The sequence below is a fragment of the Melanotaenia boesemani genome, chromosome 11 (genome assembly GCF_017639745.1).
Source record: "Melanotaenia boesemani isolate fMelBoe1 chromosome 11, fMelBoe1.pri, whole genome shotgun sequence".
Taxonomy (NCBI): domain Eukaryota; kingdom Metazoa; phylum Chordata; class Actinopteri; order Atheriniformes; family Melanotaeniidae; genus Melanotaenia; species Melanotaenia boesemani.
The window spans coordinates 10534931-10549956 of NC_055692.1; the positions used below are offsets into that span (position 1 = coordinate 10534931).

At 39.0% G+C, this 15026-nt stretch overlaps 1 protein-coding gene across 14 annotated transcripts in view; it reads right to left on the reverse strand.

Annotated features, from left to right (window-relative positions):
- kcnt1b (potassium sodium-activated channel subfamily T member 1b) overlaps positions 1-15026 on the reverse strand; it is a 69427-nt gene that overhangs the window by 3725 nt on the left and 50676 nt on the right. For 5 of the 14 annotated variants that reach the window (XM_042000621.1, XM_042000622.1, XM_042000625.1 and 2 more), the window contains 22 exons: positions 13989-14169; positions 13330-13494; positions 13084-13220; positions 12389-12452; positions 12005-12113; positions 11817-11925; positions 10241-10390; positions 9876-10111; positions 9600-9620; positions 8949-9162; positions 7916-8021; positions 7607-7779; positions 6853-6924; positions 6004-6138; positions 5582-5693; positions 4693-4794; positions 4425-4508; positions 4218-4346; positions 3671-3691; positions 3235-3532; positions 1527-1589; positions 1245-1295 (listed from right to left, as the gene is read on the reverse strand). In XM_042000621.1, coding sequence (XP_041856555.1) covers positions 1245-1295; positions 1527-1589; positions 3235-3532; positions 3671-3691; positions 4218-4346; positions 4425-4508; positions 4693-4794; positions 5582-5693; positions 6004-6138; positions 6853-6924; positions 7607-7779; positions 7916-8021; positions 8949-9162; positions 9600-9620; positions 9876-10111; positions 10241-10390; positions 11817-11925; positions 12005-12113; positions 12389-12452; positions 13084-13220; positions 13330-13494; positions 13989-14169 — 2732 coding nt within the window. The remainder of the gene's footprint in view (positions 1-1244; positions 1296-1526; positions 1590-3234; positions 3533-3670; positions 3692-4217; positions 4347-4424; positions 4509-4692; positions 4795-5581; positions 5694-6003; positions 6139-6852; positions 6925-7606; positions 7780-7915; positions 8022-8948; positions 9163-9599; positions 9621-9875; positions 10112-10240; positions 10391-11816; positions 11926-12004; positions 12114-12388; positions 12453-13083; positions 13221-13329; positions 13495-13988; positions 14170-15026) is intronic. The other 9 variants (XM_042000624.1, XM_042000623.1, XM_042000626.1 and 6 more) reach the window with 9 other exon arrangements.

Here is a 15026-nt window from a genome sequence, read left to right on the forward strand (position 1 = left end):
GTCCGGCCTGCTGCTGGATGTTCAGCTCAGAGTTTTATCTACTCACTTTCTTTAGATTTTATTCTCCTTTAATCCACACTTCTCATTAGACTGCTCAGTGTATTAAATGGGGATTATACCATGGCCACAGGTTTAAAAAGCACAAACTATAATTTTGTGTTTTAACTTCAATTTGTGAACTGTGTCCAGTAACAATGTTCTTTCAGAGGCACAGAATGTCTCCGAACCTTAAAGAAATTTCTCAGCCGTTCTTGGATGTTGTAGATAGAAAAAATGGGGGAAAAATCTGTGGTCCACAATTTAACAGCACCATCATTACCGTGGTTATTAGCTGACAGTGGCAGCAACATGTGTAGCTGCAAACATAAGAGCAGAAATTACATTCTGCCTCTTGTCTAAAATCCCATATCCATAATAAATGAGTACATCTTCCCAACAACAAGGGCTGTATGTGTTATCTTGGTCTCATAAGAAAAATGAGATGTTAAGTTACCACATAGATGTGTGATAATATGTGTTACTGTGTCAGAGTAAATTCAGCTGAACACAGTAGAAAATGTAAATGGTTATCTCTGCCTTAAAGAAAACCACATCATTTTCAGTGAGAACCAGAGGATAGCAGCCCAGTGGGATTAGTAATGTAACGTCATTTTGGTACGCTTCATGTTAGGATTGGCGCTTTCTAGGGTGTGCAAAGATCTTCTCTGCCTGTACAAGAGGCTCTCATGATGAAGAGGTTGAATGGTAAAAGGAAGCCCTTCTGCAACCCACCCACCAGACAGGTCACTAACCGCTCCGAGTACTTTACATAAAGTGACCATGGTATAAAGTCATAACACTCTTTTAGGTACACTTATGTTGAAATTACAGGCAGGTCAGAGGTGAATAATGGCATAATGCCACATTAGCCTCTGATACACACTAATCTACTATGTAAAAATGTATACATAGTCTTATTTTACATCAAACCTTCCATCCACAGACTTAATGCACTCCACTCCACTCATTAAGCCATACTCTGGTGCCCTGCAGGACTCGAGCCATTTGGGACGTCACCTCACGGTAACACAATGCGGCAAAGACCAGATAGACAGAGAAAGATTGTAGAGTGAAATAATGAGAGGTCGGCTGCTGATCTACTGCTCATTCTGGCAGGAAACACATACACACATAAAAACACACCCACACCCACACACACCCACACTCATGCAGTAAAGTTGCAGTACTGTGATCAACCAGCTAACCTGACAGCCTGGTCCCCTCTGTATACGGGTGCTCTGAAATGTCCTGCAACTCTAAGCAACGGCATTCACTGTTAACTTTAATGACCTCATTTGTTCATTTATCATCAATTTCAAGATTAAACAAACACAAACATCTGCTACTGATATGTATTTCTTCTTCTGTGGTTAAATAAAAATCACTAATCTTCTTTGGATGCTGTCGAAAGGACGAATTCCTTTCTCCACAAGATGGCTTTAATCACTCACATGTTGTAAAGGAGTTATAAACAGTTTACAAATTACCTTGTAAATATCCTAGATTTACTCGATTCATGACATCGCTCGCAGTGAGATTAGAAACATCCTCTACAAGCCAAAAAGGGGGGAGACAGAGGAGTCAGAGAAAGAAAGAAGGAGGAAAAAAACATGAAAAACAAGTGGAAATATCAGGTAGGCAGTGAACGCCTTTGCAGCTTCCAAAACAACTTTAAAATATGAGAGTGATGTATGAGGCCATGCATTAATGTGTGCACAGAATCACTTCCAGATGATCCTACGACATCAATTATCACTAATAGGATGGATGGTTTCTAATAGCTGTAAGGGTTCCTAAAGCTCAGATGTGTTGCATTTAGCAAATGTAACACAACTGGAGTGTGATTCTGTTTTATTTTAAGCATGAAGCAGAGAAAAGGCAGAAAAAGTAAAGAAATGAGCAGGTAAGAATGCATGCTTCCATATCTTCATGCAAAATGAGTTCTTGTTCACATGTTGGTATGATGATGACTGTGTGGAGGTATGTGTACATAAAATGACATGGAGGAAAGGTCTGATGAGAGAAAATGAGGTTTTCTGCAGGTTAATGATGACGCAGAGTGATGTTACTTTAAAAACGCAGACTCTGAGTCTGAAAACGAGATGAGATCAAATGAGCTGAATACAGATTGGAGTTTAACAGACAGCTGCTCAAACAGCAGAAATAATCTACCTGGTTGAGAAAAAGCATCAGTGGGAGAAACAAAGGAGCCATCTGAACTTGTGGGTTTTTCCCCCATTAGAATTACAGCTAAGAAAGAAAACTAGTCTAACAAGAGAAAACAAAACTTCATTGTGCAATTTTGTTGCTAGACACACACAAAAAGAGTCAACAGATCAGTCCTCAATATAGTTCTTGCAAATTTAGGATCCTAAATTACAAAAAAATACTGTTTTAATATCTGATTCATAAAAGATGCCTATGAACATATGCAAGGATGAAAAAATTATTTACACCCAACTGTATAATAGCAGAGAAAATTAAGGAATTTGTTGGGGATAGCCCAGAACTCCTCGATATCCCTGATAAAACTCCCTTTTTAAATTTTATTTCTTTTTATGTTGTATTTCTTTATTATCATTCATTTACTTAAAGAAACAATAAAAAGCCTGTAAAGTTATTGTCCTTATGCAGGGACAAGTTCTGTCTTCATCTGTCTTGTTGAAAGACAGAAGAAAGACAAACTGAAAGTCTTTAGTAAATCTTAGGAGTTTTACTGGAGCCGCTGCGTGCTCCCGTCATCTCGAACGTTGGGTTTAAGATGGTAATCTGCGCTGTCATGTCAGTCTTTGCAGCTAACTTGGTGTCTTGTTCTGTGTGATGTTTAGTCTGCAGGCTTTCTCTTCACTGAGATTTAGCTCAACCAGCTACATTATTTCTTCTTCCAAACTGTGACTAGAATGAATTATTAGAGACGTCAGACTCCAATCTGCAACAAACATTAGAATCAGGCATTAAAATTTGCATTCTTATTCCTTTTTGGGCACATTGTGACCAATAATAGTAGATAACTGAATTAGCTTTAAATAAATGATATGCACACAAATAAATAAATAAATAATAATCTACAGGTGCTATGTTGTATTTAAACCCTATTCACATTGAGTTATATATTTTAAGATTTGATCCCAACTACAGGTCAACTATGACACAACATATCCTGCTGAGTGTCGCACCAGCAGCCGTTAAACTCACCGTATCCCACGGTGGGCAGGCCCAGGTGCTTCATGCGATTCTTGACCAGCTCAGACAGCTCCTGCCGCTCGGATCGCTGATACAGGTTGAGTCTCTGCTGCGAGATGCGCTCTGCTCTGCTCGCCGGTTTGGCGCTCTTCCTGCTCAGCCTTCGAGCCCACTGCATGCTCTTCTTCCTCAGCAGCGGGTGTTCTGATTGGTCGCTTGTGGTGGAGTTTCTGTGGGCTGTTTTCTCCTTCCAGGACTCTCCGCGCTCGCGGTGTTCCACGCCCTGATCCACGTTAACCGACACCTGAGACTGTGAAAGGAGGGTAGAGAGGAATATAAAACAAATCCTGTGAGGAAATATCTATTGGAAATGTTCTTTTTAGGTGGCTTTTATTAATCTTTAACTGCTTTGACTGCAAATTGGTTTCTGTAAATGAAATACATTTACCTGTGCGTTACTGTCCTTGCCCTGAAATATAAAGACAAAAAAAAAAAAAAACAACCAAAGAAAAGAAGATGTAATGAAAGATGGGGACAAAGCAAAACTCATTACATGTAAATAGTAAATATGCTGTATTTACTATTATTCATGACATGAAATTAACACCAGGCAAGACTGTTTTTGCCATTCAGGACTCAGCTGGAAGTCGACTCGATAAAAACAAGTACTTAGTAGTTAATAAAAGTAAATTCAATAAGCCAAATGTTAATTTCCTTTACCTGCATGACATATTGTTTCATTACATTTGCCAATGCAAATATAAGCAATAAAAAAATAAAAAAAGGAAATGCTTAAGGAGTAGAGAAATGAAAGCAGAAAGAATGAAAAGCAAGAACTTTCCAAAAGGAGGCTTTAAACAAGAACATCAGTGATAAAGGAGGCAAATAAAAAAAAAACCCACAAAAATAGGGAATAAATAAAAGAAGGACTGGAAAACCAAAACACATCTGAAGTCGGCGATCAGACTTTAAGCATTTGATCAAGCTGAACTTGCCTCTGACGTTGAGAACATGTGGGACTCTGTGCGGTAGATCCCGATGGGGATCTCAGCGCTGGAGGAGCAAAATTTCTGGAAGAGTCTACCATAAGTTCTGATCCACAGATCCTCCTCTGTGATCTTCATCTGAGGAGACAGAACCACCATCAAGTCGCTGCGCAGTGGGCACACCGGTTTATTAAAACATAGAGGCCTGCTACGTACAACACACAGGTAACCAGAGCCGGGCGTTGTGTCCAGACCAAGAAGAAGCCGTGCGATGGCGATCATGTAGTCCTTAACAAACGACTGTCAACAGAGAGCGGCAACAGCAAAAACCATTTTATTAACTATACCTTAATTTGATGCACAACAGCAGCACAAATTCTTAAGACAATGGAGATTACTGACACATGTTTATGTGTTATATATATATATATTTATCTCAACATCTTCCATGATGAAAGTTCAGCTTACAGGTGTGTTATCCCACCTGGTAAAGCAGTGTATCGAGCATGCTGATACTGAACACCCTGCCTGCAGCAAATGGCAGCCTGAACATGAAGGCCAGGTTGGAGCCCTTATCCCGCTCTATCTGAAAAAAAAATAACAGTAAAAACATATTAAAGAAAAAAAGAAACAAAAAAACAACACACTTCAAGAAACAATTTTTAAATGAAATTTAAAGGTTGATGTTTTTGTAAGACTATTTCCATGACACAAGCACTGATATTCTAGGTAACCTCTGTATCACTGCTTTCAGAAGCAAGTCACATAATAAGGAAAGAGCACTGAGTCTGTTTTAAATGAGTCCCATTACTTGGTTTACAGGAGCAAGTTGGAGGCTCTGACACTTCAGAGTCCAAAACTAACACATGACGGGTCAAAGTTGGGTAAATTTTGGGTTGGGTGTTATAATTGCTATTATAATTCAAGATTAGTGTTTTTTTTTCTTCATGTGTGCCGTCTGAGATTTATGTAGATGTTCAAATTCACAATACCTTACTATTTGCTAGAAATATTTGCTTTCTACTCTATTATTTTATCCACGATTTAATTACAGAACAGAAAAGAAAGTTTAATTTATTTTGTACTGAATATAGTTAAGGTAATTACTCGTGATTTATTTATAAGAATTTTCACTAAAACCGTCTTTTGGCAGATTCCCCCTGATACTCTGGATTAAAGTGCTTAGTGAGGTACATTTTATATTAAACATAACATTATCACATGTTTATCTCTCTGTAATCCACCTCTGATCTGTCTTTTGAATGCATGGTTGTATCACAGACTTCAAGACAGAAAAGGAAACACTTACTTAAAAGAGTTGGGAGTCTTAACGTGGACACTCAACTCACACCAAATCAGCTATAAACACTCACCTTCTCTAGTTTGGAGAGAGCGAGTGAGTAGCAGTCCTTTGCTCTGAACTGCATGAACCTCATGTTGGATGGGTGTGTGAGCTCAGTGATGATGCTGAGACTGGGGAACAATCTAAGCAAGGAGCAGATAGAGGGAGATCAAACGCTTTATGCCAAGAAGAAGATCCATCATGGCGGTGATAAAAACTCTAAATTCTGGTTCTGAAATAAAACAACAGTTTTGAAACTTTGTGGATAAGCTCACTCTCTCTTTTGTTACATTCCACAAAACAGAAAGCACTTCACATTCAGTACCTTAGTCAGAGCAGATGTTCATTACATGAATCGGGTGCCCAGTTCAGCCAAAACATGAAGGTCCAATTAAAGCATCAACAGCAGCTGACAGCTACAACTGCTGAGCTTGAGAGCAAAACATCTGTTACCTGAACATGGTCTGGACATTAACAATGGTTTTGGCGTCTGCCATGTAGTCTTCCTCTGCGCTCATGGTGCTCTCCTTGTCCACAACCACCAAGTTGTCGGCATAGATTATACCACACTGGAGCAGGTTGTCCAAGCTGGTCCAATCAGAGAGCAGCGTTTAGTACATGATACCATGTCAGAACAAAACGTATTGGTAATATTTACCATTAAATTATACATATATTTCATAGTTGTCCTCTAAAAGTATCATTTCTGGCAACATGTAACAACTTTGTGACATTTCACTTTTTCATTATCTTTCTTTTTATATGTATAATTTTCTTTTAGGGATGACCAGTTTTTCCAAATCACCAAACTACATCTTAATAAACATGTTTGTGAAATCATTGGGTTCAAACATCGCATAAAGTGGTTACTTTGTGCAGTGTAATCCAAACCTTCAGGGTGCATCTGACACATTTATCACTCTGCTAACCGAAGTCTTTGTCTAAAGGATTTCATGCTGGATGATTCTGAACATTACTGCAAAATGTGACTCCAGAAGGTAGCAACGAATAACAATCCATACAATAAATTTATGAAAAAAATACCCATTGAACCCATTTAAATTATGCTAATCAAATGGGATGAAAGTCCAGACTATATAAAAAGTCTCTTTTTCAGCTGTGTTTCAGTGTGGGATTTGTCTTCAACATCCATTAAGGATGTGAACCTCATCATTATGTATAATGGAATTATACGAGTTATACAGGAGCTGTACTGCTGCACGATGCATGAAAGCAATAATACACACATTAACATTAACTTAGGCTGAGGTTGATTACCTTTTTTTCACCTCAAATACTTACTTATCAATAGTTCCTGCCATGAAGTAAACCATTGGAAAGCAGCAAATGGCCTCTAAGAAGTGGTTGTCTGGTCTGCAGAAAACAGGAAACAGGACTGAGCATCCAACACTAATTATCTCTGCAGACCCCAGCGACAGATTAAGAGACTGTTCCAGTCATTTTCTGAAATTTGCTCACTGATGAGGGGCTGGGAATATTTGTTTGAATTTCTTCTGGAAGCAAGAGGGAAATCAATATTTCATTCTGAAACACATTGGAGGGATTTATAAAAACTGGTTGCTATGGAAACTCCTGAGGGTGTCACTTCGCCCGAGCTTTCCTGGCTCTGTGTTTGTGCAGTTTTTCTGTTTCAGCAATGATGTGGCCAAAGTTAATGAAATCCTCGGTGACTTAGAACAGAAAACAGACCGCTGCAACACACGTCTAATAACACCAACAGGCTCATTTGAATAATACAGAAGATATTTTTATATTTTATTTTGAAGCCACTGTTCTGGTAGTAACAACAGATTCTGTATTGAACCAATTAAGCTGTTATGAATTGCACATATATGAAACACTGGTACATTTCTGAAAAAAACATCCAGCCTGCTTTCTTTTCCCTTCTGGTAACTAGCTGTGTATTAGTACATCTGTATAATGTTGTATTTATACCATCACTCATAACTTCTTAGGGTGATATAACATTTTGAAGCTTTTGTACATTTTTTGAAGGTAAACAAATGGCAGGCAGGAAGAGGTTGAACAATCTTACGGGTAGTCCAGCAACAGCACTATGGGGTTGAGCTCCTTCCTGGGCCGATAATAAGCTCGCAGAGGGACTATGAAGTTGTAGAGACCATTTCCCGCAGTTTCTGCAGACACTATAATCAGCTTATTCTTGAAGCCATACGCCTTGGCATCCTCAAAGCTGTTATGTGTGCAGCCCTGAGGAGAGATGGAGTTCAACAGGAAGTCATTCAGACTTTTAGTGGTTGCTGTGCTCTTTTAGGACAAATTGAAATAACACAGGAAAAAAACAAGATGGAGAAAGGAGTTATAGATGTGTGAAAATTTTGTTCACCTTATCAAGACGAAGGCAGCAAAATGGAGCTTTCTGTGGTAGGAGGTGGCACAGAGTTGGAGAACTGCCGATATACGGTGAGTTTGGGGGGTAGCCCTTCACAAAACTAATGAACAAGAAACATAAAATTAGCCAGTGCTGATACTTATTCGATCATGTGATTGGAATACTTCCATTAAAAAGCAGATCCTTTGTAAAACTAAGGTTCTCATCAACAGAACACTGGATTACCCACTCATAACAAACACATTTTAGAAAACGTTGAAAACACAAACACACAACTTTACATGCATTGTATTGGAGCATTTACCCCAAACAGGGCCATTAACAGGCTTCTACACCACAAAGATTTCTCTTAGAATCACCAAATCCCCCTTCGTTATGTTAATTATCACCAAATCCCCCTTCGTTATGTTAATTATCACACTATGTTTCAGCAAATATAAAGTTTTCAGCTCATTATTCGATTCTGCTGCTGAAACGGATGTTTATAAGCCTGGAGGACTAATGTCATTAGGAAGTCTGTAAAGTTTTAATTGTGTCTTGTTTTGATCTGCAACAAAGAGTCGGTTTGCTTTTGTGTCCTTTTGATTTGTGATTTATCAGCTGCAGTTTTTTCCAACTAGTTTCTGCTTGCCCTCTAAACGACCAATAAAGTTTCCAGCTGTGATTTTAGGTGTAGTTGAGAAGTGATCACCACATGATGGCACTGTGGGACCTTTGGTGCATCTAGAACTCTGCAGTTACAGCTGCAACTGAAAAAACCTGAGACTACTCAAGCATCATGGCTGTAACAGAGGTTCTGATTTTTAGATGTTTGGGTGGGTCTGACAGATGCTGTTCAGGATTGTGAATTGAGAACTTAGTGGGCACATTCAGTTCATGTGAATATATTTTAGTCTACAAAAACCACCCAAAACAAACTCTTCTCTGAGTCTTCCTCTGACTTAATGAAATTGAATGCAACCAACCAACTAGGATCATTTAAAATATAGATTCGGAGGTGATGTGTTTAAACAATCATGTCACTTACTCTGACCCTACAGAGCCCTCCTCATCTGATTGGTTGGTTTCATCCTCTGATTGGTCGCTGAGGAGGTCGCAGGGCAGAATGGCAGAGGAGTCAGCGATTTCCAGGACTGGTGCGATGCTTGGCCTGCGGCTTCCAGCACCGTTCTCTGTTGGCAAGGTCAGTTTGCTGGTTTCCTCGGGAGGATCAGGATGCTGGAGATCTATAGCTACAGTACCTGGAAATTACAGCAGCAGCTGTGTAGATCATACACAGCACTTTTACAATAATTTGCACATAAAAAGCTGTGGTGACCCAGCATCTTTACAAATCACATCCTTTTACACACCCTCAGCAGTGTCACCTTTAGGAGAAATGATTGCTTTTAGAGAGAGCTTAATTTGCAATGACAGGCATGCAAACAGCAGTGACACTTTCCCTAACATGCATCATATCAACTGTTTACAATATAATGCATAGTCACAGCACAGTGAATCAGTCAGGTGCATCAAATGCAGGACATATGTGCAGAGCATACGTCATGATTTCTGTTAACATTTGATATATTTCACAAACAAGTAGGACAAGTGTGAAACAATAGTGAAATATCACTGAATCTTTAAATTGTGATGATTATTTAATGTAAAAAGAATGAAGCAACATGCACAAACTTACCAAATGAAGTGGCCTGATCAACTTTTACCATCAAAGAAAAAGGACATCATGATAATGTCAGCCAATAAAGTAAAAAATAAAGCATGTCAGAGAAAAAATAACATGCATATAAGTCACCAAAGCAGCCATTCAGAAATGTTCAGGATGAAACTTAGACTCAACAAGAAAAAGCATCAATTTTCTCTTTTAACTAGGCCACCAAATGCAAACAGTGGTATTCAAGTAAAAACTTACATCCTTATTTCTGAACATCTTTTTCTGGTTTTTCAGTCTTACCCATGCTGGCGATGATGCTGTGCACAGGCAGCCTGGAGGGGGCGTCGTAGAGGCCGGTGACGGAGAGACCCTTGTTGTGCTTCTCCTCTTGCTTGAAGATGAAAGCTGAGTTCTCCTCCTTGGTGATGTTGATGTAGTAGCAGGTGTCAGTGGCAGCCATGATGTGGCGGGGTCCAGGATTCAGGAGGATGCTCTTATTGTCCTCCCTCTTCACTCCGATCAAACACACACCATACCTGCAAGGTAGTTTAAAAAAATAAGAAGACTCCAAATATTTTTTTCCTTTGGTTCCCAGAGACATACTAATTGCTCTAATAGGATTAATGATAGTGAGCTAATATAAAGCTAATGGAGGATTTACTGACTTCTTGTGGGCATGGAAGGAGGCGTAGGTAAAGCTCTTTCCATCATACTCCCCGAAAAATTTGCTGTCACATAAACGGATGTGGTAGACCTCGTTTCCAGAGCAGCGTCCATACGTCCTCTGCCACTGCTCCGGTGACATCTGCCCCTCCCTGGGAAATAATCATCAATGCATTTACTATTTAAAATTACAGTAAGACTTTTGTCAGAATAAAGAACAAATAGGGTTAATGCTTAAATTATATGACAGAATATAACTATGTGGCCATTTATCACTCAGATTTTATCATGACTATGGCTCCACCCCAGTTTTAATTTATGAAAGAACAGCTTTAAATCAAGTAATCACGTCTCGTTTGTCCCCATGAAAATCAACCGTAATTAAATATCCCACTCCAATAAAATCAATAAAATCTACCCTCCTCCAACCCTGATCTCCTTTCAAATTTACATTTCTACATAGTTAATGAATTAAATGCTTAAATTAACACCTGCCACAGAAATTTGCACTGAAATAGTTATCACACTCACAGCTACAAGCCAGTACATGTTTCCATAATGAGTATTAAAATGGAGTGTTATGTTTCTGTCAGGGCTGAGAGAGCTTGAACAAAATGAGTAAAAGTCAGATTAATAACCTAACTTGTGTTTCTGATATAAATATACTCGGGCTGCCCCTGAAACAGTCCATGTAAATGTATCATCCCTCATCTTTGATCTGATCTTTAAATGGTGTTGAATCTCAACATTTGAGCAATGAGCACAAAGCAAAGATAGGAAGTGGACAGAGCCCATTTGAAGTGACCCTTTTATCATCTGTGTGTGAGATAGCTTGTTTGAGGTGTGAAAACTAGTCACTGGTTTGGTACTGAAACATGCAAATGTGATGGTGTTAAGTAAGGAAGGAAGTGAAGCCTGGACTACATATGAGTCAGGATTGGATCCTACATGCATAAAAACTTGTATAACACACTGAGGGAAAAGGGATTAATTTAACTTTAATGGCTTCACATTTCAGATCTAGTTACTAGGTCCATCTTTTATTTATGAACAGTCTACATAAATGACTAATGAATTTTAAACACTGAGTGCTCAAAGCTGTGCAAATTAAAGATGTCATTAAAATGACATTTCTGTATACACAACAAGACATGCAAGACAGTATATATTTATTTACTAGTTAACTAGCTTGCTACATTTATAAATGGCATTTATAGCACTGTTAATATTCCATCCAAGTTTCTGTTTTTCCATTTACATAAAACATAAATTCAGAAAGGAATCATTTTAGGGAAACATGCTCTCTTGCACAGAATTTGACAAGTTTGTCAAATAAATGTGATGCTGAAGGTTTGCACAGGAGATGCACAGAAATTAACACATCTACTAGCTAGCACCTCTAAGGCTCACCAAAACAACATTTTATTGTTTATTTAATCTGTTTCAAACCTCGCTGGCTGATGGATTTGTTATTGTTGGATAAAGCCAGGTTAATTCTCTGAATAATACACATAATTGACAGTGGATTAAAATATATCTGTTCTTTTAATTTGCTTAAAAATCATGGCGTGTACTCACTGTCCTCTGGAGGTGTGAACCAGAAGAGTGACCAGTGTGGACGTGGCCGGACACACACAGTTGAGCGCCAACATGGCATACTTAAACTCTTCTTCACACACCACATGATCTGTTGAGAGACAGTAACTGCGATTACGGACACAAAAAAACAAGTAAAATAATTATTTCTTAAGTCTTCCTACATTTACCAGCAAACTTGACGTGAAATTTATTCTCTGGTTTGAGAATCTGGACGTAGAGAGGGCAGTTCGGAGCAAAGTCCTTTGCAGCCCATGCTCTCAAAATAGTTTGATGATCCTGTGGGGAGAGAAATGTTCTTCACCCAGTGGCTCATTCATACATGAAACAGGAATTTTATGGAGCTTAGAGTTTATCAGAGAGATTCGGTATGAACTCCATATTTAATAGAGTTAAGATATAATCTGAAAATCTCAAACTCTCCTGGCAAGTATGAAAAGCAAGTGGAGTGTGAAGGGAAATTGCAGCACTAAAATGATTCTTATCATTAGAGGGTTCACACTGTAAATAGACTCTGCATCTGCTTTGATTATTTGACTGTTTATGTGACTGACAGCAGCAGTTCGGTCGACTTCGTTCCTGCTGCTGAGGATGAAGCAGGCCTCAGCATCGTCCATCCTGTTGAAAGACAGACAAATGGTAATGTAGTTAGGCTGGTAGCTGGGGGGAGGGGATGTACAGCAGATCAGAGTTGGATACGGATGTCTGTTAATTCTCCATAACAACAGCTGAACAGGTTAGCTTGCCTAAAAAAACAATGTGATATTAGCTGACTAGCCTGCAGAAGTTGCCGAAAAGAAGGAGCAGAAACCATGTATTCGTAGCACATAATTCACAAGATGCATCTGTGAGTCCTACTCAGTGTGAGATTGAATAGAAATGCATGAATTTGCCAAAGAACCTAATAGGCTCCACATTTAATTAGGGCTCCTGGACAAATTTAGGAATAGGCCACTGTAAAGCAGTTTTACTCCACTTCCCAATTGTCACATGTTTTACTAATGCAGGGATGTTGGCAGGTCAAACTAGTTTCTATTCCTGCTAATGTTTCACGTGAGTAGACCATTGATGTAAAGTGAAACCCTATTACACTACTTTTAGCTGAAATGCTCATCTAGAATATAAAATTAACACAACATGCACTTGACTAAAATCTAAATTTTTCCAGAAAAATGCCCTGCCTGTTCTCTGTTTTCATGTGTTTGCTTGAGTATGAGAATCCAAGTCATGATACTATGTTTTAACTCACTTGGCTCTCATCAGGTCCTGGTCTTTGAGGGCAGACCCTTGCAGGTAGATAACCCTCTGGGACCACAGAGGGATCTGGAGGATACGACGAACCTGAATATCTATCTCTGTTGGACACAGTATCACAACGTAGTAGTCCTGCAAGCAGAAATGAAATCTAATTCTTATATATGACATCAAAGATTTGAGACTTTTTACTAAATCATAAATTCAATTACAAATCTATTTTTTCTTCCCTCCTCTGTACCTGTAGTCTGGGATGAGCGTAGAACTCATTGAGGAAGTCCATTAGAAGGTCTATCTTGAGCGAGCTGACGCACAACACCACATGTTTCTCTGTCTGCGCCCGATGGCGGCTGTAGTTCCCCCCCAGCTTCTGGCTCTCCATCCATAGGTACGCTAGCTCCTCAAACTGACACAATGAAAACAGCACTGGTGTGGAGTCCAAAAAGCAGCAAAAATACATGACAAAAAAGTGATGGATTTGTTTGTCTGGATGCAGATGGTGTGAAAACTGCAGATGAGTAGTTTTCCTGTGACAGGAGAAATTCCTATTTCTCACCCTATTTATTCCACAGGGAGAGTAAATCCTTCAAGAGGTTTGAAGTGATGAAGAAATTAAGTGTTCACTCAATAGCTGGATGCAGCTACTGTGAGCCAGAGTGAATGTGGCCAAATTTTCAGTGAGATAAACTCCTTCTGCAGCCAAAACCCTCTGAGAAGTAAGCACCTTATTAGATTTTAATTTGCTGTCAGCTCGCATAAAATTCAAGCATCTTAATATTTGATGATAACCTCATCAAGGACAGCCAAAGATGCAAGAAGCTCAAAAAATGTGTAATTACAGAAGAACTAATGCAAGACACATTTAAAACCCCTCAATGGACTTTGGTATCTAGTCCATACCTGGAGTGGGAGGACTACCAGAGCCACACAGATAAGGATGACCACCAGCAGCTGGGATGGCCAGATCTGTGGTGTGACGTCCCCGTAGCCCACAGTGGAGAAGGTGACGATGCAGAAATAAAATGAGTCAAACAAGGACAGGTTCTTCCCGGCTCTCTCAAGGTGCTGGATCCCACAGGCTCTGCAGAAAAACGAGGGATTACATGCAGCAGACAAATGGATAAATGTAATTAAAAAGAAACACATGAATACGCATCACACTGAAAAAAAACTCCTTCAGGATTACAAATCATCCTGGCCGATAGTGAACATCAGAGTTCAATTTGACCCAAATGAAAGGGCAGCAAAGTCAATACCTCGTATCTCGTCTAACGTGACATCGTCGATTGTTCTATCGGTTCCTTCTCACTGCTTGGGCTAATTCATTTGTGGTCTTTTTTTTTCCACTGACAGAGCACAGATTAAATGAAACCCTGAGGCACAGGGAATTAAGCTGTCTAACTAGACAGTGAGACGGGGAGGCGGTGAATTGTGGTTATGGTTCAAGTAGCCGAAGGTCTGCGGCCTAAGAAGAGAACCTTTGATTAAAATGATGGGGAGTTATGGAAATGAAAAATAAAAAGGACAAGAAATGAAGAAGAGTTGAATAACTGTGTATCAGTGTGTGATGTAACCTACAATTTAGTTTCAGCATTGTCATTGTAGCATTGGCCTGCACAAAAGTTAAATTGTAGGAGAATTAATTCAATGTGATTTAAAAAAAGGAAAGCTTGCAATATTCGTGTTAAACAGTTTATCTACAAGAACTATTAAACTTCATTTTTAAAATGCTGAGTTTTTTTTTGTTTACAAAAAGGGAAACAAAATTAAAAACCAAAAACTCTCCTACATTACACAAATTTCTCTCAGACTGACTTTTACAATTAGAAAATTATCTCAAAAATACCCAAAAAATCCACAGACTGCAAGTTAAAAGTTACAAGTTGGAAATTTGTCCTTTATCTTCACAATTCTCCAACGTAAACACTGAAAATATGA